General features: G+C 39.9%; 2 protein-coding genes across 2 annotated transcripts in view; one reads left to right on the top strand and one right to left on the bottom strand.

Moving 5' to 3' along the window:
- Window positions 1-571: 571 nt before the first annotated feature.
- On the bottom strand, window positions 572-9446 carry Fpgt (fucose-1-phosphate guanylyltransferase). Its single transcript, XM_032897121.1, has 4 exons — window positions 9369-9446; window positions 7106-7273; window positions 5866-5958; window positions 572-3671 (listed from the first exon to the last, which is right to left on the bottom strand). The coding sequence occupies exons 1-4, from the start codon at window positions 9424-9426 to the stop codon at window positions 2218-2220; spliced, it is 1773 nt and encodes a 590-aa protein (XP_032753012.1). The 5' UTR covers window positions 9427-9446; the 3' UTR covers window positions 572-2217.
- Window positions 9447-9529: 83 nt separating this feature from the next.
- Lrriq3 (leucine rich repeats and IQ motif containing 3) overlaps window positions 9530-20748 on the top strand; it is a 93136-nt gene continuing 81917 nt past the window's right edge. The window contains exons 1-3 of the mRNA XM_032897117.1: window positions 9530-9730; window positions 15788-16036; window positions 17684-18007. Coding sequence (XP_032753008.1) covers window positions 15788-16036; window positions 17684-18007 — 573 coding nt within the window. The 5' untranslated portion in view covers window positions 9530-9730. The remainder of the gene's footprint in view (window positions 9731-15787; window positions 16037-17683; window positions 18008-20748) is intronic.

The raw sequence follows: 20748 nt of genomic DNA, 5'->3' as shown, positions 1-20748 counted from the left end.
AAGACTCTCTCAGAGAACATAGACAATGTTTAGGACCCATTATTTTTTAGGGAGTAAATTGGAGTGAACAGTTTCTAGAGGAATGAGAATTATTCTTTTTTGAGAATGTGACCACTGATAGACGTGTTCCAGTGGATGACCCCCATACCCATGTATACATGAGAAGCACTAACTGGATTTAGTAGTTTATTAAAGCAAAAAGACATAAAACTGGAAGGGACATATGTTAAGGGTATGTGGATGGGAAAGTTGGGGGATGCAGGATAGACACGATTATATTCGTTGTATACATATAAGAATTTCTAAAGAATAAAAAATGTGTAAACTGCAGCCTTGTCAATACCTTTGAAGTCACAATGGTACTCACATAACAGGTATTTACCAACAAATATAAGTTGACTTCTGAGTACTTCAGGAGCGTAGGAGCTGGACTCTAAAATGGTGAAATGTTTTGATTATATGTGTACATTGTATGTTATTTGTTCCTTTATGTATATATGCACAGAGAAATGATACATATTTTATCTAAATGCACCTGTAAGAAATCTATAATAATAGAAAAATTCAAGTATGCAAGGAAGTGATGGTATTCTTTATTAATAATAGATTTTTTTGGAACATGCAATCATAATTCTAATACTTGATGGGACTTTAGTTTTGAACATTTAATAGCATTCAACATCCTTTGAAATCCCTGTAAGTAAATCAATCACTGTCAAATATCATCATGTATACTTTGCTTTATTGTCTAGAACCTCAAAAGGTTAAATACATATTCATTATAAATAATAAAGAGGGGTTTGATAGATATCTTGTTTATCATATATTTTTATGAAAACTTACATATAAGTAATATGTCACAATAGATATTACAGTTTCCTTAAGTATAAGTCTCGCCTCGATTCAAGTTCAACCTAAAGACATTCCACTAATGTGTTTATTTCAAAATAGATGCATATAACCAGGAATTCTACCTGTTATGATCTGAGTATTACCTCAGATTTCCTATTGGAATTTCCTGTCTTTGGGCCAATTGCTTGTCCACAGCATCACTACCACTATGGACACAAAATGATGTAAGGCAAATGCTCATTGTTAAGAGATTTGTTGAAGGATTAATTAGGAGAGGATAAAGTAATGTCCATGCTGAGTGAGCACTGGCTCTCAACTATTCCTACCACCTCCTGAGCAGACAACTGCATACTGTGTGTATGTATTTTCCAGTGTAATAGATCAGTGATGTAGTTTATAAAATATGGCACCCCATGTTCAAGTGTATAAGAATAACACATACGTACATTTTAATCTCATTTTGGCAAGATCAGTGAGGCACAAACATCATTTTACAGCACTTTCATAGGACTAAAGTTGACTTGCAGACTAAACAATATGGAGGTTGTAACCATCTATAACTGATTCCAACAGATCCAATGCCTTCTTCTAGACCAGTGGTTCTCAACCTTCCTGATGCTGCCATCCTTTAAAAACAGTTCCTAAGGCTGTGGTGACCCAAACTGTAAAATTACTTTTGTTGCTACTTCTTAACTGTAATTTTTCTGTTATAAATCGCAATGCGAATATTTTATTTTCCAGTGGTCTTAGGCTACCCCTCAAAAGATTGTTTCATCCCCAAAAAGGTCACCACCCACAGGTTGAGAACAGCTGTTTTAGCTTCTATGGGCAGAGCAAGCACGTGGTGCACAAACATACATGCAAGTAAAGCACTCGTACACATAAAACTAGAACAAAATCTTGAAAGAAAACCTCAAATAATGATATTTCTTTTAGGAATTTCTAACAATGTATTGTTAGATGTTGTCTCACTGTGAGAAGTAAAGTAATATAATCATCAATATCACCTAGAACTTTATTGGTCCAAATTCCAAAAGAAGATAGGAAAACTTTAAAGGTATGTTTAGAAAATCATCCCATAGATCAGGAGTATTTATTTTGTGAACCAAACAGTGCCTGTAAATGGACCTTTACCCAAAAAGCAAAATTAAGATGATGCAAACATCTGAAACAGCATCGCTTTCCTGACTTTAGTCCCAGAATGTCCTTCCAGCTGAAGTGCTCAGCCATACCTCATTCATTACCAAGCTACAACACTTATTATTAATATAACTTTTATTATATTGATTTACTAAACAAAAAGTCAGAGGTCTATAGAAAAATATCTGCATTTTCAATTTTGTTTACAGACAAAATATGTTCAATTTAAGATTTCTCTAAATCAGATTGTTTTTTATTTGAACTAATTTCTAGAAAAATTTGCTCCCTATAAGCTAGCATGTCTTGTACATCTTTGTAGACAAGCATTTCCTGGATGGACATCAGCTTAAAGTTGCTTAGGCTGAATGGCGAATGGCTCCTTACAGCACTTAACATCCCAAGGGATGCTGTAACCGCCTCACTCAGAGAAGGACAGACAGGGAAAATCCGTGCAGTCCACAGACTCAGGTTCCCCTTACTTCCGGAGAACAGTTTCTCTGTAGCTTTAAGGTTCCAGATGTCTAAACAAGACAAGAAACCGACTCCAAAGAACTGAAGTGCCTTTATATCTTCCAGGGTTTTAACACTGTCTTTCAAGTTGTCCTGCACACTAAACACCATGGTAGAATATTCCAAGAGTCCATTTGTCCTCACACTTAGAGAACACACAAAAGAATACGCTGGCACAGCCGTGTTTGCTAGGACAGAGCTGCTGACAATGCAGTTTTCCCCAATGGACACCTCAGGCCCCAGTCTGGAATACTCTACAGCTGAGCCAGGGGCCACACAGCATCCTGAATCCAGTATACTGTGAATGATACAGGCTGTTTCATTGGAGGATTCAGGGACACTTGGAGAGACACTGAAAGCTATGGACTGTAAGCCTAGCTCTGACTTTAAGGTACTATCAGACGTGAAATGAAGCAGATATTCTTGTGTTGTTCCAATGTGATAAAATCTGGAGTTATTAAGAACAACAACATTCAGTGGTGTCCCCTTGAGGAGGTGGAATATTTTCTGCCTCATGTCCAACAACTGGGAGTCTTCTTTAGTGACATGTGATGTGTTCCTGGTATACTCTGCAGTTGCTCCAGGCCCCAGTGCCTGCAGAAAGTCACCATAGGCATCTATTTCACAGTTCAGTTGGTCTACACTTTTATAGAAATCAAGTAACTTTTTGGCCGATTTGTGGTCCATGTAAAACAGGCTATCTGTGTAGACATACTCAGTGTGCAATGGAAGACACGCGGTGTCACCTCCAGGGAAGTCCTGTTGAGTAAAGCTTCCTCGTCTTTGCACAGCATTAAACTGATGCATGTTTTCAATGGTGGGCTTGTGGAGGAAACGGTGGCATTGTCTGTACTCAAGGTCACCATGTTGTAAGGAACTGGCAGAGTGCAAGACAAATACTCCGTGTGTGGTGCCTACAGCCAGACTGGAAGGATGGGCTAAGGCAGTAAAGCCAGGCTGGTCAAAGGCAATGTACTCACAGTCCCCAACACTGTACAGTTCAATGTCATCTGCACAGGTGACCAAGACTCCAGGCTTCATGTGTGAGGGGAAATCCACGTACATGGCTAGTTTTAACTCCAACATCTGATAGATGGGTTCACCAAGTGGTAAGGCTGTGAAGATCTTTCCTAAAGCACTTGCATTGGGAAGGCGTTGACTGTAGCCACCTATAAAAATTGTAAAGTATTTAAAAATATGTTCTTTGATAGACTTTCAAAATCTGGTAGCACCAGTTACAATATCTGAAGATATTTAATACTAAGTAGCTAATCAAAATTCAGGGTAGAATAATTAAGTCTAGACTTTAAAAAATCAAAAACCGTTTCCCTTACAGCAATCTGATGTAATACAATTTTAAAGACCCTAGGTCAGCAAATGAATTGAAGACACCCAGAGCCTGGCTAGCGAGTGTTCAGAATCCATTGTCTAACTTCCAAAGGGCCATCTTTAATACTGCTCTTTCATGTACACTTCTTTTTTTTTTTTTTTTTTTTCTTTTTTCTTCTTTTTTTTTTTTTTCCGGAGCTGGGGACCGAACCCAAGGCCTTGCGCTTGCTAGGCAAGCGCTCTACCACTGAGCTAAATCCCCATCCCCTCATGTACACTTCTAACAGTGTACTCCAAACATGCTTAAGTCATGTATGAGGGATGTACTGCATAGGAAAGGTGTGAGAGAGCAGGGAGAGCAGTCTAACAGTTTCAAAGTCTACCTCTCTGTTCCACATCCACTTCATGAGGTACTGTCTCAACATACAAAGCACACTTAAAGAAAGTAAAGGCAAATTTACTTCAGTACACTTTTTAAAATTTATATCACTTTTTCATTTAAATTGGCTTTTCCCTTCAAAAATTGAACATCATAATGTCCTGATTCCTGAAACATGCTCTCTCAAACACAGTAACTGTCCTAAGTCCTTTTAGTGTAGAGAGACGTGTGTAATGTCTGCTCTAGCTTGCTTCATGCTGGTAGTAGCATGCTTCGGTCACCACCTGTGGATTACTAAAGTCCTGCGGGGCACCAGGAAAGAAGGAACACACTTAAAGCACTTTTGTACAAATATATTATGCAAGATATAAGAGAGAAAATAATTTTCATTGTTTCCTTTTTCCAAAGACCAGGCAATAGTAAAGTTTTCACTGAAAGAATTATCTTCAATTATTCCTCCCATCCACAGAGACTGGTTCACAATTGTAGGCAACACCAAAGTCTGAGGGCACTGACCTCCCTGCCCTGAAGAGGCACTGCATTTACATGTAGCTCACACTGCCTTACTGGAAAATATATTTATACAATCTAATACAATGTAATGTTTATATAAACAGTGGTTATGCAGAAATATTCAGGAATTATAAAAAGGCTATGTGCTTGGTATAGAGACATTTTTATTTCCTCTCAAATACTTCTGTCCTTGGTTGCCTGAATCTGAAGGGATGGACGGAATGCCAGGATTCAGAGGGCCCACTCTATGTGTTGCTATTTATTTTCTAAGTCTAACTAATTTTACTAAACTGATAATAAATCCTTGATTCTACAAGACAGTGAATTGCTCTATATTCTTAATTTTTCTTGAAAGCAGGACTTAGATGTCTTTTGTTCATGTCATTTGTACAGAGACAAATGTTGCATATTGCTGTGTATGTATCTAAAGGAAGCATCTTTAAAGCTGTGAATATGAACACTTTAAATTATAAGTCCTGGGCTAAAGCTGAGCCTTGGAAAATTCTCACCAGCTCCCTGGAATATAAAGATGAACTGCAGAAGTTTCTATGCAACCAAGATTTCATACAGTTATAGGTATTAAACTTACACTTCTGATACTGTCCTTCTGACTTTTCTCACTTGAGATGCTCTACATGCTTTCACATATTTTTGTCACCTTTTCTTTCATTTTTAAAACTACTAAGCATTGTAGCTTTTTTTCTGTCAATAATCAGATGAAAATGCAAGGCAGAAATTTTGACAAAAGTGTAATCGTCATCACCATCTTCATCACCACCACCACTACCACCATCATCCCCATCCATTTTCTTCCACAACGAAAGTCCTCTCAAGGCTCCTAAGAAATGCTCACATTTTCATGAGTTTTGTAAAAATAATTTTCTATTTGTAAAACAAATCGAAATGAAAAGACATCCATGAAGGTTGATGATATAAATAATCCATGTTAAACATAAATTTTGTGAAAATCCTACTATTTACAAACTGCACATAACAAAAGAAAAAAATGAGTATTTATATCCCAAGTAAAATACCATCAGTGAATTTCAAGACAAAATAAAAGGGAAATCGTTGCAAGGGATACAAAGGTGTCAACGGTAGAAAGCTCAAGGGCAAATGTAAATAAGTAAACAGTAAATTACCGGAGTGAATTAACAGGACCTTGAAAGAATTCCATTTATCTCCATAGAGGCTTTCCAGACACTGAAGGGAACAAAGTGTTGATCCTCCATTTCCTTAAAAACAATTCAAAAGCATACTTTGCTTCAGACAAAATTATGAGAATTTTGATATAATTAAGGTTACTATTTTGAAGATGTGAATTTTGTCAATAGGAGGTAGGCAGACTGAAAAGTTATTGGAAGAAGAATTGATCAGTTACAGTAAATAAGGAAATGAACAGCTAGTCAGGCAACATAGTGAGTAAAGCTCATAGTGTCTCAATGTCATGAAGTGATAAGGTCTGTGACTGCAGACTGGTCACTGATACCCAATGGTCAGCACGCAACGTGCCTAATGGGCTCTTCCACACCACACACCTGACACACTAGTTGGGAGTTTTTTAAATGTAAGAACCTGGTTGTACAAAATATGTTAAGTACTGCTAACCTACTGTATACCTAATTCTCTATAGAGGAGACGACATATGGGTGCTGGCCTTCTTCCTGTGACGATGAAATGAACAGTGGAAAATCATAACAATGTCAGTGCTGTGTACACGTATCCTGTTCCTAGAAGAGGCTTGACCTTTCCTTATCACATGAGCCACAATTTTAGGGATAAATTTTTATAAAATCATACTATTTACAATCTAAACATAGCAATTAAATAAGTAAATAAAAGATGAATGTTGGCCTTCTTTTAATGATTAACAATAAAACAGTAGGAGAAACATTTGCAGTTCTCTCCTTAAGGAATCAAAGGTGAAATATAATTGACTTTTTTGCAATGATGAGAAAGTTGAATTTACCAGGGTTTAAGTAAATATTTTAAGGTATTTTAAATTACTGGTCCTGGTGTGTCTGTATCCTGTAATTTGGTCCTAAGAGGCCAAGTATATACATCAGTTTCCTGATTTGTTTTCTTCACCTAACTACTTCATGAAATGACTATTTTGGTAAAGACCTTAAGAGAACCTCCAGCAAATTCCAGTGTGAATTGTACTGGAGGAAAAAGAATTCTTTTAAATAACTTTCTGGACAAGTTTCCCTGTAAGTCACAGTGGCTCAGAACCTATGTTTGGACTTTTATGTTTTTAAGAGTTAATTTTCAGATTTTAAAGTTTTTAAAGGCCATGTGTGGAGATAAAGTTTTATAAACGATAAACAAAGAAAATTTATCATTCAATTATTATATTTTGCTCAGAACCCTTGAAATGTATACCAATTTTGGTCCCAGCAGGATCAGGAAAAACATGGTATTGAACTCCGAGGGGCAGTTCCTTTCTTCTCAGCTTCTCTGACAACTGCTGCTTGTAAGCGAGCTCCTGCTTTTCGTCGGCTGCTGTTATCGCAACCACATCCCAGAATTCTCCAGCTGCCACAGGTTTGCCTGTCGGAAAAATAGCAAGAAAATTTCCTTTACCAGCTTACCAGCTTGCCTATTTCAAAAGAGAAGCAGACAAGGGGCTGGAGAGATGGCTCAGCGGTTAAGAGCCCCGACTGCTCTTCCAGAGGTCCTGAGTTCAATTCCCAGCAACCACATGGTGGCTCACAACCATCTGTAAAGAGATCCGATGCCCTCTTCTGGTGTGAGACAGCTACAGTGTATTTATATATAATAAATGAATAAATCTTTAAAAAAAAAAAAAAAAAGAGAGAAGCAGACAAAAGGATAATCACTACCATCTCCCGAAAATAAGGGGATACAATTAACCAACCAACCAACCACTGCCACCACCATCAGCAAAAAAAAAAAAGATAGATTTTGTGAATCAAGGCCCTTAATGTCCCTGGCTGAAAAATTTCAACTCAAGGATCCACTCCTTCTATGCTTATCATTTAGGAATGTGGTCTTTTGTTATTGTTGCTTATAATTTTTTCTTTTTTATTATCTATCATCTATCTATCATCTGTCTGTCTATCTATAGAGCTGGGAACTATCTATCTATAGAGCTATAGGGAATTATCTATCTATCTATCTATCATCTATCTATCCATTCATCCACCTATCTATCTATCTATCTATCTATCTATCTATCTATCTATCTATCTATCTATCTATCTATAGAACTGGGAACTAACCACGGCAGAGCTCCCCGCATGCCAGGGAAGTGCTCTATCACTAAGCTATATTCACAGTCCTTTATTTGTCTAATTAATTAATTAATCTAGTGTTGTATTACTGTTCAGGTTGAGACAATTGACGGTTCACAGTCAGTCACAGATTGAACTCCTGTCCTGTACTTTCCCCACTTCTCACCTCTGCACTAGACTAGAGACAGAATAAGACAAACCCCACCTACCCCAGAACTCCTCTAATGTGCTTTAAATAGGGCCTGAAAGCTCACTTCAGGGTCTCTCTATCTTGGTAATGGGAGACCCCAGCATACTTGACTTCTGCAGAATAAAACACTCTTTGCGTTTGCATACTATTTGAGTCTGGGGTACCATTCTTTGGTGAATCATTCTTCAGTGAATTATGGACCCTTACACTAATTGACAGACTGGCCCTGAACTGTCTATCTGTTTGTCTGTCTGTCTGTCTATCTATCTATCTACCTCCTCCTCCTCCTCCTCCTTCATCATCATCTATTTGTCTGTGTAATCCATATAGGTTCTGAACCTCTTTCTTGCTGACTGGGCCTCCCAAGTAGATGACCATACAGGCTTGCAACACCAGTCCTAGCTTTTAATATTTGTATTAACTTATGATAATCAAACTAAACTGATAAACACAATCAAAATACTACACAAAGCCCAGGATTAAACTTCCCAATGAACTCTTTAAATGACAAATTGCACTTTAAGGAAGCAGTGGAACGGAACCCTCTTTTTTACTATCAAAAATATAGATAGGGTTTTAACAAAATGAGAGAGAATGAGAGGGAGGGGAAGGAGAGGCAGGGAGGAAGGAATGGGGAGAGAAAGGGAGGGAGGAGGACGGGGTAAGGAAGGAGGAAAAGAGAGAGAGGGAGGGAAAGAAGGAAGGAGATGGCAAAGAGTCATAGACTGAGACAGATAGGTCAGCTAGGGTTTAATAATTCCAATCATTCTGGTATCCAAATGTAAACCCCTACATTTTAGGAAGTCAGACATAACAATTTTGCCAGACAGCTGTTCAGAGAAGGACAAGTACCTGTCTGTTTTTTCTTTAAAGGCCAAACTTACATTAGCAATTTTAATAAGCCATGATCGCCTTCGTACAGAGCTTACATAGGAATAAACAGGAATCACGCAAAGGCTTGGGAAAGGGGAAGAAACAAGGTAAACTGACTTCTACCACTGAGTTAGGCGGTGTGTTACTTTCCGTTAGTAATTTTCTGCCTGTTCCTTCCTCACATCTACATTTAGGCTCGCAGAAAGCCAGAGGGGTAGAAGGGAAAGCCTGGCTGGACAGGAAGAGGAAGCGAACAGGAAGCGGCGCGGGGTCCTTGCGAAGGAGCCCTCCGTGCAAGGGAGCAGAGAACTCAGTTCCGCCGCGATACCTCTCAGCTCCGAAAATCTGCGCAGTTTCCGCAGGGTGGCTTCCCGGAGAGTCTCCATGGCCGACTTCCGGGAGCCCACTTAGCACGCATGCGCACTCCGAAACCGCGCACGCGCCCGCCTCCGCTGTGCATGCCACGTCACTGCGGCTCTGGAAGCGCCTTGAGACCTGGAAAGCTAGGATGGCGTGAGCGTGCGCAAGAGGCGTTTCCTAGGCAACGCTCTGTGGGGCAGATGGGCGGGCACCTAGAGGTGCCGGGCTGCGCGGGAGCAGTGGGTTCCCGCTTTACCACGTCTGACAGCCCGTCTGCGCCAGAGGAGACCAACCCTCCCACGATAGTGGATCTACCACCCAGATGCTGAGGTGACCTGCCCTCACCGAACTCCTATTCCTGTCAGAAGCCTCCCAGGGAGACCAGGTCCCTGAACCACAGGCTCGGCCTTGTGGGATGTTTCTGGTGGGCCAGACCACCCTGTGCCCTTCAGTTGGCCATCTTCCCAGGCTCAGTCCTGAAGTAGCGCCTTTAGGCAGCAATGGCACACTCAGTTGTGTTCACTTGCTTCTAGGAGATTTGCCAGAGATTGGGAAGAGCCTCTTATTGAATGAACATACTTTTGGCTGGTTGGCTGGTTGGCTGGTTATGTCTTTCTCTCATAGAGCTCGTAGTTCATATGGGTACTACAGGTTAATCTCTTTTAATCTTACACACAGGACATAGAGAGTAACAACATTTAAGGAAGACATTTCAGTCTGAAACCCAGAAACCTTACCCCTACAATTTGACTTGAGAAGTTTCTCTTCATTAGAATCTAACTCAGAATTCTGAATAGCAGCTCCCTCTGAACTTAAGTTTCTGAGTAAGCTTAGTTGTACATTTAAAGTCTTGACCTCAGCATTTAATTCTGTATTTAAAGTGAACAAGTTTGTGGGGAGGAGAGTAACAACGATAGAAGCCTGAGAGTAACAACGATAGAAGTCAGAGTTTGTGATTTATATTCTTGAGTGAACTGGAGTCATCCCAGATTTTGGTGACCTGCATTATGTTTAAAGAGGACACACTGAAGTGTGTCAGTGGGTAGGGCAAGAATATAAGCAGAGAGGTTTATTTGGAGCTTACTACAGTAGCACAACCAGGAGAGATTCAGTGGGAATTTAAAAGATAATAATGGGAGGTGGGAAGAAATTGCTTAGATTCTAGAAACACTTTAAAAGGAAGACCAGCAACATCTGTCCACTACATGAGTGTGGATCGTGAGAAGTTACTAAAAGATGCCTGAAAGTGGATGACAGGGCCTTTAAATGAGCTGAGGGAAGGTATGCATGGAGAAGCATAGTAAGTCATAAGAGAAACCCTGTAATAATACTGGATATGTAGAACAAAACATGTGCAAATATAGCATAAATTGTGTGTTTGTGTGCATCATGTATGTGGTTCTGGAGAGTAAGATGGGTCTGGATAGAAAAATTTGTGAATTGTCAGAATGCAGATGTAATTTATTTTCAGTTACAGTGCTAGGTTGGGATCCAAGGGGAACAATAAAGGTAAAAAAGGCCCACATATCTGAGTACCGCACATTCTTGTGGAAGTGGAAAACAACAATGTGACCAAATTTAAATGTATCATATAGTATTTCACGCCCACCCTTCCATTCCGTGCTGAAGTGTGCCCTGTCTTGAACTTGTGCAGGCCTCGGGTTCTGTTACAGCTGCTGTGAGTTCATGACTGCAGCTGCCCTGCTGTGTCCAGAAAACAGTTTCCACCTCCTCTGGCACATCCCTTCTCCAAAGATCCCTACCCTGAGCCTTGGGAGGAGAGGGTGTAATATATCAGTTTCAGAATTTGAGCATTACATAGTTGTACTCTCTACACATTGACCAGTTGTGAGTCTCTGTGTTGTTAGCTACATGTTGCAAAAAGAAACCCTTCTGATGAGGGCTGAGTGGTGCACTAATCTATGGGTCTAGCAATAGATCGTTGGGAGTTAGCTTAGTGCTATGTCTGTCAGCAAATTAATAGTAGGTTCCCCTCTAGAGCTTTATGATCTGTCTGGCCACAGGTTCTTGCTTCTAACAACAGTGCCAGATATGGGCTCTATGTTATGGAGGGTGACTTAAATCCTTAAATTCAAATCAGAAAGTTGTTGATTACCCCTGTGAAATTCTTTTCACTAGTGCGCCATTAGGTGTACCTTACCAGGTCAGTCTTTATAGCTTATCCAAGGCCTAGTTCTACCTGAGGGACTCTAGATCATTCATAGCTGCTGGGAGAGGCTGAGTCAGTTTTCTTTAAGGCTGTGGCATCTCTGATAGGTAAACCATGCTTTGGTAGGTGGCCCCACCCATGAGAATATTGACGGCACAAAATAGACCCAATGAACTTTGACAAAAGAAGAGAGGCAAAGCTGTTTGAATGAGTATGTTGCATTGTCTAAAAAGTTGTTTTAAAGTAAATAAGATGGAATAATTAGCATGATGAATAGTTTGAGATAAAAGCTTCATATACAGTGATGTGGCCATATGAAACTACACGTCTTACATATTGTTTGTGTACTGATGCAGTGAAGCACGTCACTTAGAGAGATGGACTCCTGATGCCGTATATGGATGGATGCTGATTGTATAAACAATAACAAGTCATGTGGCTCCCCTGGAGAATACATTGTAAAACACATAATTGGTGAAATACCAACATCCAAAATAATACAAGACACTCAAACTCAACAGTAAGCAAATGGCCAGCCAAAATACAGTCAGAAGATTGAAGAATACCTCATTGGAGGACACACTCAGACGGCAAAGCAACAAATAGAAAGATGTTCAATATCAGACATTTGTAGGAATTTCAAATTCAAAATCTGAGGTACCCCTATACAGCTATCAGACTGGCCATAATTTAAGATACCAGTACACCAAAAAACTAGTAAGAATGTGAAAGAATAACGCTTCAGCTTGTTGCTGATGGAAACACAAACTAGTGTTTTTAAAGACAAGCAGTTCACGGCGAGATAAAGCATATATATGATCCAAAAGTCAGCTCTTTGATCTGTACTGAACACACACCACATAGTATACAAGTGTGGACCCTGTTGTGAGATGTGCACTATAACCTGCAGATCCCTGCTGGGCTCTTCACTATAACAAATGAATATTACTCCATAATACCAATTTCATAACGGAGAACTTCAATGTTAAGGAGTCATCATAGGAAGGCTGTACCTCTAAATTCTTCTATTGACCTAAGACAGCAGAGAACACCCTTTGCAGGAAAGATGTGATAAAGATGTCCTAGTTATGGCAGAGTGTTCCAAAGTGTCTTACACTCTGCATGTTGTCTAATTGTAGGTCTCCCTCTTTATTATCTAATGTAAGAGGAAGCTTGTCCAATGAGGGTTGAAAGAAGCACTTTTCTGTGGGTATAGCAATACGTCATTCTGAGTCATTTTATTGCTATATTTATTTAGCAGAGTCATAATATTAGGTTTTCCCCTAGGGCCCATGACCTATATAATCTGAGGTTCTTCGCTTTCAGGGTCAGGTATGGATTTCAATTTATGGAGGGGATCTTAAATTCAATTTAAAGTGGTTGATTATTACCATAATATTTGGGCCATTATTACACTTGTGCCTTCCTTGCAGTAAGGCCACTATTGTAGCTCACACGATGTATAGCTATGTGTGATTTTTGATAATGTTTCTCCTCCAGTATCGTGTATAGTGCCTTCTAACAGTGCGATGACTCGAATGATAATGTGTCCCATAGGTACATATATTTGAATTCATGGTCTCAAGATAGAGGAACTGAGGAACTTTGTAGGAAGATTAGGACATATGCCCTAGAGAACCCGTGTCACTTGGGACAGGTTTTCATACACCAATATCTTTGGGTGATTTTGTTGTTGTTGTTGTTGTTGTTTTGTTTTGTTATTTGAGGGAAGATGAAGTTGATGGAGTATGGGAAGCATTGTGTTGGTAGAGGAAAAGAAATCTGATCAAAGTATATAGTATGAAAATATTTAAAATTAAGTCAAATGATCATAGTAAATTGGCACACTTATTGTATGACTCTTACTCTGCTATTCCTTGTGGAACAGTTGTTAACTCCAAATAAAAGTACACGTATTTTCTCTTCTGAAACATGCCATGTTTGCCTGTTGTGTACATGGTGCTTGTAGTCGTTATCTTCATGTAAAATAAATAAAACTTTACACCAAAAGGTAAAAAAAAAAAAAAAAAAAAAAAACTAGGTCATTGGAAGGAAAACCCAAGGAGAAGATTCCGTAGTTGTGTGCTTAAAGCAAATGAGATACAATGTGGGTGCACCTGCATTTCACAGTCTACAGAACTTGATGTGTTAGCTCCAGGTTTGTGACTTTTCATTTGTAATATGGGATTATCTCTGTCGTAGTACTCATACACTTCCTGATGAAAAGACCCTGTCTCTAACTGGTCTTCTAACAGGGTAGAGCATTTATGGTTATGGACCCGCCTACTTAAGATATTGTTTAACCGCCTTCTATGAAGTCTGAAAATGTATGCCCCAGAGTGAGGAGAGCTCACAGATATGGAAGGTACCATAAAAGGTTATATAATAAAACATGAATCTAAAAGTTTTAGATTCAAGCTCTAAAGTTTTTATAACCCTTAACACTAGTTTCCAGACAAGTAGAACATTAAAGGCAGACTTTAAAGATGGGTGCCTTTCTTTAGTCTGTGTGGGTGACCTTCACTGTGCCTGCACTTCCCTTGGCTATGTTTTCCAGCCTCTTCCACAAAGGCTGGACTTTTCTCAACCAATTAGCACTTTATAGTGCTTTTTATTAACATTGACTTTAAACCAGGGCAGTGATGTATATGCTACACTTAGGTTGTAGTTTTTGATTATCCCTTGATTGATGCCTTATGTAGAAATGATTATTTTATAAATTGTATGTTCTTTATTCTGTGGACAATAATGTTTTGTCTTGTTACCAATTAATATATTTGCAAGGACAGTGGCATTTTTTTTCAGTGTTAGACATTTAAGAAATGGTAGAATAGATGATTCTAAGAAAATTAAGCACTGTTTTTATTTTGATATAAAATTGTTTAAGATTATAAAATATATAATTGTATTAGCAAATATGTCTCGTTTTGGTGGATTTCTAAAATTTGAAAGAATAATTTGAAATATTTATGTCTTTAAAGCTTATGTGTATCTGTGTATGTTTTTGTCCATGTGCACATGTCATGTGAATATGGCTGTGCTTAGAGTCACAAAGAGGGTATCAGAAGCCCTGGAGTGAGAGTTACAGGAAGTCTGAGCTGCCACCGTGGTGCTGGGAACCAAAGTTAGGTCTTCTGGAAGAGTAGCAAGTGATTTGAAGTGCTGAACCATGTCTTCAGCTCCAGAGTCATTCTCTGATGATGATGATGATGATGATGATGATGATGATGATGATGGTGGTGGTGGTGGTGGTGGTGGTGGTGGTGGTGGTGGTGGTGGTGGTGGTGATGATGGTGATGGTGATGATGATTAATTATTAGTTATTATTATTTAACTTTTTTACAGTTAAGACTTTATCCCCCTCCCTATCCACCCTCTGACTGTTCCACCTCCCATTCCTCCTCCCCCCATCTCCAAGAGGCTGTCCCCACACCCCCACCTCCACTGCAACAGACCTCTCCACTCCCTGGGACCTCCAGTCTCTTGAGGGTTAGGTGAATCTTCTGAGTCCAGGCCCGGCAGTCCTCTGCTGTATATGTGTTGTAGGCTTCATATCAGCTACCTGGTTGGTGGCTCAGTGTCTAAGAGATCTTGGTGGTCCAGGTTAGTTGAGACTGCTGGTCTTCCTATTGGGTTGCCCTCCTCCTCAGCTTCCTCCAGCTTTTCCCTAATTCAACCACAGTGGTCACCAGCTTCTGCCCATTGGTTGGGTGCAAATATCAGCTGACTCTTTCAGCTGTTTGTTGGGTCTTTCAGAGGGCAGTCGTGATAGGCCCCTTTTTGTGAGCACACCATAGCCTCAGTAATAGTGTCAGGCCTTGGAGCCTCCTCTTGAGCTGGATCCCAATTTGAGCCTGTAACTGGACCTCCTTTTCCTCAGCTCTTCTCCATCATTGTCCCTGCAGTTCTTTCAGATAGGAACAATTCTGGGTCAAGAGTTTTTGACTGTGAGATCGCAACCCCATCCCTCACTCGATGCCCTGTCTTTCTACTGGATGTGGGCTCGACGAGTTCCCTCCCCCCACTGTAGGGCATTTCATCTAAGGTCCCTCCCTTTGAGTCCTGGGAGTCTCTCACCTCCGAGGTCTCTGGTACGTTCTAGAGGGTCCCCCCACCTCCTACCCCCCGGTCACCTGTTTCCATTCTTTCTGCTGGCCCTCAGGCTTTCAGTCCTTTTTTCCCCCACCTCCTTAAATGTAAATCTAAATCTTTCCTAGATGTTTCATGGAACAATCACAAAGGAGCTTACCAGCCATGAGGAGTGGAGTCATTATAATGAAAATATAGTAGAAGATCAGAAAGACTTTGTTTTTGTGAAGTATAATGGCCTTCACCTGAAGTCCGTGGAGAACCTGCAGTCCTGCATCTCTCTGAGGGTCTGCATCTTCTCTAACAACTTTGTCACTGACATTCAGCCACTGCAGGGCTGCAAAAAGCTCATCAAACTTGATCTCCATGGAAACCAGGTAAGCACTAACCACTATCTGTATGCCAGTGAACTTACAGTGTAAGTCTACAACTCTCTTCCTGTCTTAATAGTTTTTCTATTTCTAGGTATACTAGGATTTTTTTTGCTGTGAAGAGACAACATGACTGAATACCTCTTATAAAGAAAAACTTTTAATTGAAGCTGGCTTACAATTCAGAGGTTTAATCCATTATCATCATAGTGGGAAGCAGGGTAGACATGGTTGTGGGAAGGGAGCTGAGAGTTCTACATTCAGATCAGCAAGGCAACAGGAAGAGACAGTGAGCCATACCTGGCATGACTTGAACATCTGAAACCTCAAAGCCCACTTCTTAGTGACACATGTGCTTCAACAAAACCAAATCTACTTCAACAAGGCCACACCTCCTAATAGTGGCCCTCCCTATGGGCCTATAAGGGCCATTTCCCTTTAATCCATCACATTCCTCTCCCTGCCCCTTACTGCCTTGTAACTGTATCATCAACCCAACTTCAAAAGTCCCATAGTCAATCACTGTCTCAATGCTGCTTAAAAGTCCAAAGTTCAAAGTCTCTTCTGAGACTCATGCACTTTCTCAACTGTAATCCTCCTGTAAAATCAAAGTCAAAAAGGTCACATACTTGCAACACATAATGGCACAGGATATACATTAGCATTTTAAAATGGAGGAGAGGGAGGAAACACCAGACTGAATCAAATCAAAACAAACAAACAAACAAACAAAACAAAAGCCCAGCCTCTCTGAAACCACCAAGATTTCCATCTACTGAGAATATAAAGAAAAGCTTAAAAGTTTGTGCAAAATAAGTGCATAGAAACAAGACATAACATGTAATCTAAAGTTTTAAGTGGAATTCTGTAAAAGCACATGCTATATTGTGCTTTACTTCACTTTCAATTATGGATGTACAGAGTCTCTCCTGTCTGTGTCAAATGTGTAGGTATCCACAGTGGACTCTCTCTAGCTGAAGTTAATATGGTTGTAATCCATCCCACATGGATTCTGAGAACTGAACCCAAGCATTGGAGGAACAGTGAGCATTCTTGACCACAGAGCCTTCTCTCAGCTGTCACTTCTTTTAAAGTTATTATAAAGATTTATTTTGTTTCTATTAACCTGTATATTGTGTGTCTGTGACTGTTTGTGTATGTGAGCGCAGGAGTCCATGGAGGCCGGAAGTGGTGGTGGATCCCCTGTAGTTACTGGTAGTTGTAAACTGGCCAGTGTTCTGGGTCCTCTGGAAGGGGAGCAGGAATTCTTAATCACAGAGTCATGTCTCCAACCCCATATCTTACACCTTCAGTACACAGTGTGCATGAGTAATATGTCCAAGTTCTTAAATTTTATGAGGAGCCCCACTTGGAGTTGTACTAGGACTTCTCCCTGAGAGACCTCTGTCTGTACATACCCATGAGTGCATCTGTACACTCACTGTGCTAGCACTTGAAGTTTAGTCCCAAACGCCCAGGGTATCATGTGTTTACAGCCTTTTGTTTGTTTTTTGAGTTTTGGAGATTCTGGGTTTGGTTATTTATTAGGCATGCACCATTTACAAAACACTGGATTTTAGATTATATTAAATGTTTCACCATCTTTTTCTATGGAGTTTTTATGAATGATACATATTTTAAATTTTGTTTCAGATAAAGACTCTTCCAGATAGGACATTTTGGAATGGACTCAAGAACCTCAAACTCCTCTATCTGCATGACAATGGGTTTGCCAAACTGAAGAACATCTGTGTATTGTCTGGTTGTGTAAACCTCGTAGGCCTGACCATGTTTGACTGCCCGGTGAGCCTGAAGAAAGGCTACAGGCATGTTCTTGTCAATAGTATCTGGCCTCTAAAAGCTCTGGACCACCACGTGATATCCGATGAAGAAATCATTCAGAACTGGCATCTTCCAGAGAGATTTAAAACGTTCAGCCAAAGTCTATTCTTTAACATTTGCCCAGCACCGATAAAGGTAACTCACTCCATGAGCGTTTGTTTCACAATCAGCTCACAGACACAGATGTTTGGCTCAAAATTCTATACTTGAATATGTAATCTGTTTAATAGTTTTGATCTGTATCTTTTAAAAATATCCATTGGTAAAAACATTAGCAATGACTTTATAGCTGATAATTTATAAAAGCTTGCATGCCTCTTAAAGAAACATGTCAATCATAAGATCAAGTAGTGTTTAAATACATTTGTAGCTGAAAGGTATTTATTTTTATATATGTTTATTTTTGTGGAAATTATTCTTTATTTCTGAAATGGCATAAAATATAATTTACATTATTATTGGGAGAATGCTAAATAATTACTTGTGATTGAATTGAATTAGTGATGCTGGCATAACCAAGCATTTTTGACATGACATAGGAAAGTTCTTAGGAAAATGTGTAACCTGAGGTTACACATTATTGGACAGATGTTAAAAGATAAAGATTCATTATAGCACTTGAGTTTTATAGTAGATAAGAATAAGAAGGAAGGCTTGACACTGCAGCTGTTAGAAAATATAATCAATTAAACCCAGGACTGAGTCTGAACATGGATTTGCAGAGAAGTATTTTCAGATGTGGTATGAATGAGTGTGAGCCCACATCAGCTGTACAGTGCATATTACATGCATAAGTATGAGCCCACATCAACTATACAGTGCATGTTACATGCATAAGTCTGAGCTCACATCAACTGTGCAGTGCATGGGATATACATGAGAGTGAGCCCACATCAACTATACAGTGCATGTTACATGCATAAGTATGAGCTCACATCAACTGTGCAGTGCATGGGATATACAGGAGAGTGAGCCCACATCAACTGTACAGTGCATGTTACATGCATAAGTATGAGCCCACATCAGCTGTACAGTGCATGGGATATACAGGAGAGTGAGCCCACATCAGATGTACAGTATATGTTACATGCATTAGTATGAGCCCACATCAGCTGTACAGTGCATGGGATATACATGAGAGTGAGCCCACATCAGCTGTACATACATGAGAGTGAGCCCACATCAGCTGTACAGTACATGGGATATGCATGAGAGTGAGCCCACAACTGTACAGTGCATGTTACATGCATAAGTATGAGCCCACATCAGCTGTACAGTGCATGGGATATACATGAGAGTGAGCCCACATCAGCTGTACAGTACATGTCACATGCATAAGTATGAGCCCACATCAGCTGTACAGTGCATGGGATATGCATGAGAGTGAGCCCACATCAGCTGTACAGTGCATGGGATATACAGGAGAGTGAGCCCACATCAGCTGTACAGTACATGTTACATGCATTAGTATGAGCCTACATCAGATGTACAGTGCATGGGATATGCATGAGAGTGAGCCCACATCAGCTGTACAGTGCATGGGATATGCATGAGAGTGAGCCCACATCAGCTGTACAGTGCATGGGATATGCATGAGAGTGAGCCCACATCAGCTGTACAGTACATGGGATATACAGGAGAGTGAGCCCACATCAGATGTACAGTGCATGGGATATGCATGTGTGAGTCCACATAGCTGTACAGTGGTATACATAGTGTGAGTCCACATCAGCTGCAGTAGAGTGTATTTTGTTGGATGACTAGTGACTCTATCACTGTCAAAACTCCACTGAACTCTCTTGAACAAGGAAAGTCAGTTGGGACACAGCTGATGTGACCTCATGAGACCTTTACAACATATACAATTTGTCATCGACCAAGAGTAATCGTGTGTTACATGGTTACATTTATGAGGGAATCTGAGGAAAATAAGGATTAATGTGGACAGTGACCAAGCGAGGGCCATATGGGCACCATTACTGAGAAGACTGAGTGCCAAGCTGCAGGGCTGTCCTGGAACTGCCTGTGGTCCTTGAATATTATAACCGCATGTGTTTGCAATGTTAGTTGAATACATTTTGGGATTTGGTAATTATTTTGCAATAATTGTATAAAAGAAACAGTGAGGCAGCATTTAAGCCTAGTGTCTTAAACTACATCCTAAAGGCAAAAAGATCACTTAGGTTCTGCCTTGTGGCAGTGTATGTGATGGTCAACGTGGCTGAGGTTACTTCCAGAAGGTAAGAAAAAGTCAGGAGGGGGACAGCAGGATGAAGAGCTTAAGCTTCTCAGTACAGTGAGCTCTTACATTTCTACTGGCTGCAGATATGACCGTCTCTCACACTGTGTGTACTGGACATGAATGGCATTACCATCGTTCGTTAGAGAAAATCCAGTCTTTTCTGGAGAGGAGGAAGGGATGGAGAAGGGAAAGGAAGGTAAAAGGAAGGAACTAAGAAGATGAATGGCTTGGAAAGTTAGACTCTGATAGATGGGAAGACCTTTCTGAAAAGATGTATTCAGTCCTCAGCATATCCTTTAACATGAAAAGGCTTTGCCTTTAGAGAAGAAAACAACATGTAAAGAGTAAGACCCGTGAATTCAAGTCTCTCTCTTTTCCAGAGTTTTTCAGCCAACATCATATCACAATAGTGCAAAGATTTAATGATCTTTTAACACTAGAATGTGGGAGGAGAATTAAGGAAACAGATTTCTAATGTGTTGAACCTGGGTGATTGGCATAAAATAAAATGGCTATATGTAACATTTCATTGGAAATATAAATTTGACCCTTTTTATTTTGATTGTGAGAGATTATATAAGCTTGGAAATGAAGAGCTAAACTTTGGAGAGAAAGTTCCAAGCTTGTGCTGTGA

Source organism: Rattus rattus, chromosome 3 (genome assembly GCF_011064425.1).
Source record: "Rattus rattus isolate New Zealand chromosome 3, Rrattus_CSIRO_v1, whole genome shotgun sequence".
In the NCBI taxonomy this organism is placed as follows: domain Eukaryota; kingdom Metazoa; phylum Chordata; class Mammalia; order Rodentia; family Muridae; genus Rattus; species Rattus rattus.
The sequence above is the reverse complement of the archived record's forward strand: the minus strand, read 5'-3'. Positions and strand labels throughout refer to the sequence as shown.